Source organism: Aptenodytes patagonicus, chromosome 30 (genome assembly GCF_965638725.1).
Source record: "Aptenodytes patagonicus chromosome 30, bAptPat1.pri.cur, whole genome shotgun sequence".
In the NCBI taxonomy this organism is placed as follows: Eukaryota; Metazoa; Chordata; class Aves; order Sphenisciformes; family Spheniscidae; genus Aptenodytes; species Aptenodytes patagonicus.
In genome coordinates, this window is record NC_134978.1 from 441226 (window position 1) to 449530 (window position 8305).

At 66.3% G+C, this 8305-nt stretch overlaps 1 protein-coding gene across 1 annotated transcript in view; it reads left to right on the top strand.

Annotated features, from left to right (window-relative positions):
- Positions 1-2683: 2683 nt before the first annotated feature.
- The window catches only part of OLFM2 (olfactomedin 2), a 5874-nt gene continuing 252 nt past the window's right edge, over positions 2684-8305 (top strand). The window contains exons 1-2 of the mRNA XM_076360733.1: positions 2684-2851; positions 7837-7986. Of these exons, the coding sequence (XP_076216848.1) occupies positions 2714-2851; positions 7837-7986 (288 nt within the window). The 5' untranslated portion in view covers positions 2684-2713. The remainder of the gene's footprint in view (positions 2852-7836; positions 7987-8305) is intronic.

Genomic DNA, 8305 nt, shown 5'->3' on the forward strand with positions numbered 1-8305 from the left:
GGCACTGTCCCGGTGCCCATGTGCTGGCGGCATCCTTGTGCCGGGGCGGAGGTGGCGAGGCGGGAAGGTCCTAAGGGGCGAGACCACGAGGACGTAGCTCCGTGTCCCTGTGTCCTTCCCGTACCCGGAGGCTGCTTCCGTCCTCCAAACCTCCTCGGCCCATCCCTGGGCGCCAGCTCCGGGGGCCGTGGGAGGACAACCCGCAGCGGCTGTCGCAACCCGTTGTGGGGACAGGGCTGGTTTGGGGGCTCCCGTGGTGGCCCCGTCGCCTCCCCGCAGCCCCACGCACCGGCTTTGGCACCAGCCAGGGCCCGTGGGTCAGCAGCCAGAGCTGTGTGCCGGGCCTGGTGTTATTTGCAATTAAGCGGTTCGTTTTTAGCAGCTAGCTCTGCTGAATATTCAGCGGCGGTCGTGCAGCCTGTTGAATATGCATGAGCTGGGGTTGCCAGGCTGGGGGCTGCGCCGCCTTGGCTGGGTCTTTCCTGCAGCCGTTTCCCGGGAGGTGCTTTTGTGGGGTGCCGGGGTGATGCTGGGGCTGAACCGGGGCCAATTCCGGGCAGGAATTATGTCCCCAGCCTGCCCGGAGTGTGGCCCTGCCACCACCCTGCTCGTGTCCCCAAGCTGCGGGCGATGGGGCTGGTGTGAGACCCCAAACCAGCCTCCTCTTCCGGGTGCTACCCATCCGGGTGCTACCCATCGGGGGGTGACAGGGCAGGGATGGGATGCGGAGACCCGGTCGGGGATGGCTGGGGCCCGGGGAACTCCGGGCGGGCCTTGGTGTTCACAGCCGCATCCGGATCTCCCCCTTTCCCCCCCCCCGAAACGGCTGCTCTGCTCCCACCGCCCCAGTGGGTTTGGGGGTGGGAGCGTGGCCCCGCCGAGGCCTGGCTGCATCCGCACCTCAGTTCCCCAGCACTGTGCTCAGCCCCACCTAAACGAGCCGGAGTTAATGAGCTATTTGCAGGCAGATTCCTGGTCTGGGCTGGAAAGGAACGCTGCAATGGAGTAATGAAGAGGTGGGGAGGAGGTTTGGGGGTCACAAAGGGGGGGTCTCTCCCATCCTCCCACTCCGGCCTGGCTGTGCAAAGCCCCACGGGTGAAGCTGCCTGCCTGGTGTGCGCCGGTGTGCCGGTGACACGCTCACCCCGTGGGCGTCCCCGTGGGAGCACGTGGCATGCAGGGCTCACGGCAGGCGGGAGACGGGGGGAGATTTGGAAGCCCTGCCCCATGGCTGTGGGGTCAACCACCACCCCCCCCCCAAAATGGGTCCTTCATGTGTCAGCTGCATCACTGGGGGCCAGAGCATGGGGACACCCATGTCTCGGGTGGTGGCTGCACCCGGCATGGATCCCCCGTGGGGCCAGATCCCCACTTTGGGGATTCCTGGGCACTTGAGGAGGGGTCTCAGAGGTGAGCACCCACCCTTCAGTCCCTGCTGGGGTCTGCTGGCCGTCCCCACCTACCAGGGCCTTGTCGCTGGGGACACGGGGACAGTTGTCCCTGTGGGTGCTGCCCTGTCCCCTCCACGGTGGTGGCCGAGCCGGTGTCTGCGGCGCAGAGCCCAGGAGCGCCCCGAAACCCGCGGCGTGGGGGGCACCGTGGGGAGGGGGTGGCTGGGTGTGGGCTTTCCCCGTGGTTGCCCGGGTGGGAGCCTGTGCTGTGCGTGTCTGTCCCCACGAGGTGGCACTGTGTGACCGTGGCACGGGAGATGGAAGCAAAAACAGGGCGAGGATGTTCAAAGCCTCGGGGGTCTCGCTGCACTCAGTGGGTCGGGTCTCGTGGGGGGCTCAGGGTGGGCACCCACCGGCAGAGCTGCTGAGAGGGTTTGGGGTGTCCGGGGGGACCCCAGGGAGCTCGCTGCTGTGGGGATGGGGCGCGCTGGGGGAGGTGGCAGGAGGTGGGGGGCTGGGGGGGTGTGTGGGGTGTCGCATCCTCCCCGGTCCCCGCAGCCATGGGCTGTGGAGAGGGTGGAGATGAAGATTTGGGGTGTCTGGGGGGGGTCTTGTGGGGCCTGAATGGGGGCTGGGGAGGCTGGGCCCGGGGTAATGGGTGCTCGGGGGTGGCTGCAGCCTCCAAACCAGGCTGGGGGTGCAGAGGTCCCTGATACTGATACCAGGGTGAGGGAGAGCAGGGGTCTCCAGGGGTCCTGCTCCCTCAGACCAAGCTTCTCTGGGGGTTCTGCTCCCCTAAACCAGCGGTCTCCAAGGGTCCTGCTCCCCCAGGCCAGGGATCTCCGGGGGTCCTGCTTCCCCAAACCGGGGGTCTCTGGGGTCCTCCTCCCCCAGACCAGGCCATGCTGGGCTGCTCCAAAGGGACCTGGGTTGGATGGTGCTGTGCCGTGCCGGGTGAGACCATCCCGAACCGGGACCACCCCGAACCGGGACCGTCCCGAGTCGTGCCGGGCAGGACCACCCCCGAATCGGGACCGCCCCGAACCGTGACCGGGTGGGATCACCCCGAACCGGGACCGCCCCGAACCGTGCCGGGCAGACCCGCCCCAAACCGGGGCCGTACCGGGCTGGCCCGGGGCCAGCGACGCCGACGTCACTCCGGAGCGGCGCCGGCCCCGTTATAAGGGCGAGCGCGGCGCGGGGGGCTCCGCAGGCGGCGGGGGCGGCGCGGCCGGTGCGCGGTTCGCCCCGGCGGGCACCGGGCACCGGGCACCGGGTGGCGGGGGCGGTTGTGATGGGCATGCGGCGGCGACGGCGGCGACATGACGGTGCCGCTGCTGAAGATCGGGGCCGTGCTGAGCACCATGGCCATGGTCACCAACTGGATGTCTCAGACGTTGCCCTCGCTGGTGGGGCTCAACGGTACCGCCGTGTCACGGGCCGGTACCTCCGAGAAGATCGTGAGTCGGCCCGGTACTGGGGAGGGGAGCGCCGGGGAGGGGGTGCGGGTACCGCGGGAGAGGGCTTGGGGGGGGGGGGGATGCCCGGGCTGCGGCGCGGAGCTGCGCCACCGGTACCGGCACCCGCCGGGCTCGGGCGACCCCGGGATGCGGCGCACCGAGACCCCTCCCCTCTTCCCCCCGGGCATGGGGACCCCCCTCCGCCTTCCCCTGGGCACCCCCCCCCGCTCATGGGCACTCCCCCCCATCCTCCCTTCCTCCCGGGCAGGGCACACCGGGGACACCCCCCCGCCCCTACACGGGACCCCCCCCTCCGCTTTCCCCCTGGGCAGAAGCCCCCCCCCCCCCCCTCCGCCGGGGATTCCCCGGGCATGGGGACCCCCTCCCCGGGCAGGGCACACGGGACCCCCCCCGGGGCACGGGGATCCCCCCTCCCTGCCTCCCCCTCCCAGGCAGGGCACACTGGGGACCCCTCGACGGGGGCCGGTCTCACCGGGGAGCCTGGGGCTGGGGTCGTCCAATGGAGGAGACCCCTTCGGGGGGTTGGGGGGCTCCTGACCCCCTTCTTTCCCCCGAGCTGGGCTGTTCCCGGAGGCTGGGGGGGGAGCTGGACCCCCCCAGGGTCCTGCTGCTCCCTCTGGCCAGGGGGCCTCCAGGGGGGCTCCTGGCTAGAGAAGGTGGGTGAGTCCCCCCGGTTCGCAGGATCTTGGGGAGCTGGTGGCTGTCCCCAGGCTGGGTGCTCCCCCCCCGCCCTCCCCCAGGCAGGGGCACCCCAAATTTCCCCTGGGGCTCTCCGGGCTCCCCTGTGAGAGCGGGGCTGGGTGTGCGGCGTAAAAACAAGTTGGGAGTGGGGGAGGATGTTTGGGGGCGGGGGGGCACACACAGACGTTTTGGGGGGGCTGCAATGGCAGCAACAGGGTTGGGCTGGGCTCGGCTCCGGGTGATGCCGCAGGCACAAGGGAGCCCCTGGGGAGGGCTGGGCTGCGCGGTCGGTGCTGCGGGGCCTGGCTGGTGCCCAGCCGTAGCCGGTAATGCCGGGGGGGGGGGGGGGGGCGGGGGGGCCGTGATGTGGGGCCACGTCCTTCGTCATGAGAAAACCCCTCCAGTAGCCAGAGCCTTCCCGTGTGGGACCGGGCACCCTGTTTGGGGGGCCGTGGTGGGAAATCCTGCCAACGCGAGTGCTTCTTGCTATTGCCAGCGCCGATCTCGGTTGGGGGCGGGGGGGGGGGGGGGGGGGGGGAATATGATCTGGTTTGGGGGTGTTCGAGGAAGGAGCCGGCACAGCCCATCTGGAGCTCGCCGCCAGCTGGGCTGGCAGACGTGCTGCCCACCGGCAGTAGCCGACCAGCTTTGTGTGCCCCCCCGTTCCCGGCGGTGACCGCCCCGGCCCCCCCCAGGCCGCTGGCAGAGCCATTTGGGGGCTCACCGGGCTGCTCCCCCCGCCTTGGCTCTGCCCTGGGCTGATGCAAGTCCCAGCCGCGAGGGTCTTTCCCTGCAGCCCTCGACCCATTCCATAGGGATCCCTGGGATCCCTAGGGATCCTTTTCGGGGGTACCATGCCCATCTGAGTTTTTGCGGAGGATGAGCGCGGTGGCCTTCATCGCTGCGTGGCGGTGGGGTCTCACCGGGCACCGCCAAATAGGCAGTCGTGTTGCAGGGCAATTAGCGGCGCTCGGGGTAAAGCAGGCGCGCTGCTCTACAATAATTGGCTAATCATTAGTCACTCTTCGGTGTTTGTTGTAAAATCATTAATCACCAGGAAGGAGTGCTGCTAATGCGGCTGTAATGGGCTGGCGCAACCGCCCACGGGAGCCACCGGGACGGCGTGCCGGACCGCGGGGTGCGAGGGGCCACCGGCGCAGCCGTGGCGGGGAGCTGGCAGGCTGGTTGCGGAGCTGATCTCCCGCCTGGGTTTAGCAAGGCAGCGCTTTTCCCCTGGATGCTGAAATGTGCTGGGCTTATCCAAAAGCCGGTGCTCCGGCTCTGGGGACGCTGGCACGGCCTTTCACCGCCGTCTGGGGACTCTCAAAGCCCCTTTCTAGAAAACAGCGGTTCCTTTTCTGCTCTGAGGTCCAGAGCCGGATTCACCCAGCCCAGGCCCAGGTGCTCCCATCAGCTCGGCCCCGTGGGACGCTGGCTTTTGGGGACACCGTCGCTGCGGATCCCGGCGCTGGAGCAGGCAACAGCTCTCGACTTGCCATGGAGGAGAGCAGCACCGCGCTCCGGCCGGAGATGGGGAGAGACCAGAGCATCCTCTGCAGCGGCTCCATCACCTGCCCTGGAGCAGTCCCTCTCCAGAAAGAGGGGGCAGGGACATGGAGAGGCTCTTGCCTTTACCGCCCGTGCCGATTCAGGGGCTCCTGGCTTCGAAGGGGGCTTGGTCCCATGCCCCCGGCTGTGGCTGCTTTGCTGAGGCAGGGGGCTGAGCGGGGTTTCCCGGATGCTTGAGGACCCCCGTGTCCCCCCGTGAGAGGGCTTGGGGTGCTCTGACAGCCCCCCCCCCCGGGCTCCAGCTCTCTGGCAGCTCGCTGCACCGCGGCCAAGGGTGTCAGCAGTTTCTCCTCTCCCGAGCTGCGAGCAAGGCAGCTTTCCTGGGGAGCTCTAATTAATAACCCAGTGACAGATTGCACAGGCTGTGTTTAACCTAATAATACCGCCAGCAGCCGCCGCCGCCGCCTCCAGGCCCCCGAGCCGCAGTGGGCAGGCGCGGGCAGGGCTGCCCTCCACCTCCATCCCTGGGGGTTATCTGCAGGGAGGGGGCTGGATGCGGCCGCGGAGCTGCAGCTTCCCGGGATCTGGCTCTCGCCCACGGATGCTCGCCCGCATCCCGGGGCCGCTCGGGATGGACCCCAGGGTTTCCGCGCCGCGTGAAGCCCAATCTGGCAAGCGGAAGAGCTCTGCCAGCCTCCAAATTGGTGGCTTTGAGCGCTGCCTGCACACGTCCTGCCTGCCACAGGCTGCTGCCTGCCATTAATTATGCATTAGCCCTCTATAAAGTATTTATGTCCGCCTGCCGCTCAGCCACGGCCAGAAGGGTCCCGGGTAAAGGGAAATGGTTCCTTGGTGACTGCAGATGCTCTGCCCGGGTTGCTCCGGGTTTGCTTTGGGCTCTTTCATTTCAGTAGCTTTTTTTTTTTTTTGGGGGGGGGGGGGGAGAAATGAAGCTTTTGGTGCACAGGATGCTCCCAGGATCCTGGGGGTGAGAGATCGGGTGACGCCTGTGCCGGCTGCGGGTGCTCGTGCCGTGGGTGCCAGCCCCGTGTCGTGCCCGGAGCAGCTGGGAGGACCCCTCCTACCACGGGGACCCCAATTTCGGTGGGTAGGAGCGCACAACGCATTAAGTCTTTCCCAACATGTATATCTGATAATTGTTCATCACATTAATACACCTGCCATAAGCGGCGAGCGGCTGGCACGGTGCCGTCCGCCAGCACGACGCCGTCCGCCGGCGCCTGCCTAAGGACTCGTTATCCTGCGATGTGGCTCGTCACCAGCCGGGGCTGCTGAGGGCTCCCGGCCCCCGCGCCGACCGGGCTCCATCTCCGCTGCGTTGGAGCTGGGCTGAATAAATCCTCTATTTACCTCCCCCTGCGATAACTCAGGAATTTACTCGGTTAAGGGCGAGTTTTACACTGCCGTCAGTTAATTTATTCTCGTTGCACTGGAGGTTAGAGAACGGTGTTTAGCCACCGCCGTGTCCAATAAATCCCTTCCGATGTGAAACATGAAGTTAAAACCGCTGCGTGTAAAGTAAAGTAGCGTCCCTGGCTTGTTACAGGGAACGGGTCATTTATCTTCGCCTGGCTCAGTGCAGAAGGCGCTTGGAGAGCGATGAACTTGCTCTTGATTTTCATAATTAATAATTATGAATTACCCATGAAATGCTAAATGGCCCAGCGCAAAAACGCTGGCTTATGGCATGAATAAATCAGGCAAAGGGGGGGTGCTGGATGTTTCTCTGCTCGGTTTTCGTGGCGAGTGCGGTGGGACCCAGCCAAAAATTGCGGGCAGTGGGAGCCTGCAGCGGTCACCCCCATCCTCGGCTGTGTTGGGAGACCAAAAGCAAAACCCCGAGCCTGGATCTGCTTGGAAAAGCCGCAGCTGGATACAAAAATGGGCCTCCTGAGGGTGGCGGGGCTGGTGGGATGCTTGGCCGGCCGGGGATGCCCGGGAACCCACCTGGGCAGGGGGATGGGCTGGTATTTCCCCACCGCTGGCGAAGGGACCCGAAATTCAAAGGGAAGGAATTAGCAATTTGTACCCGGAGCTCCGCTCCCCTCCAGGGGCGAGACGGCCGCGGCGGAGGAAATTTCTGCCTCATCACCTCTATTAGTGGGAAATAACACCGGGCTGGGTCTGCGGGAGGAAGAGGAGGGACGCGGAGCTGGCCGGTGGGAGATGATGAAGGGTGTTTCCTCATCATTCCCTCCCATCCCGCTGTCATTTCGTGGCCGGCCCGGGAGCGCGGGACCCGCCGGGAAGCTTAAACCTTCGTATTTGGAGCAGATCGACGCGGCGAAATGAGTCTTGGAGAGGGGAAAAAAATATTAAATGACCTGGATAAAAACCTAAAAGGAGGGAAAAAAATGCAGAGCGGCTTGGATCCACCGGGATGAGAACGGGTTTTGGAGGAGCTGCGTGGGAGGTGGCAGCGGGCAGGGCAGGATTGCGGGGCTGCGCTGTGGTGGGATGCCCTCGGTACCGGGCTTTGCCGGCACCGCGGGGGGACGGTGACGGTTCAGGAAGAGTTTGGTGGGCTCATCCTGCCGCTGGGACGTTGCTCCCTTGCTGGCTTGTCCCCAGCCAGGTGACGGCGAGAGGGAAGGATGCTCCGGCGTCTTGCCAAGGCGATGCTGCGCTGCCAGCCCTGCCCCGGCCCCTGCTGTTTTGGGGAAGCCTGGGCACGCGTGGGGAGCCTGGCGCGGCGGGGCGAGCGGCTCTGGCATCCTTCGGGGCCCTGACATCTCCCCTCCTCTCTCCCGCAGACCCTCTTCCAGAGCCCCGACGAGGGCTGGCAGGTTTACACCTCGGCGCAAGCCCCCGACGGCAAATGCCTCTGCACGGCCGTCATCCCCGTCCAGGGCACTTGCTCCCGTGACCTGCGCAGCCACCAGCTCCGCCAGCTCATGGAGAAGGTGAGCGTTGGCCGGCCCGGCGCTAAATCGGCGTTACCGGACGAGCCTGCTAACGTAGTAGTTAATTTGTGGGTGGGAGGATGCACAGCCTTGCCCAGTAGCACGGACCTCCGTGGTGGGGGACCCCTTTCCAGCGTGGGTGCACCCCACGGCAGGGCGTGACAGGCTCGTCCCTTCCCTTGGCACACGCGGTAGCCACGTCCCGGCGAGGAGACCTGCAGCTCCTTTCCTCCCTGCGTAACATCGCTGTGCAAAGAGCTGCTGTTTGCCGGTACGAGCATCCTTCACCCTCCCGCATCCCGCTTCAAAGAGGAGCGTT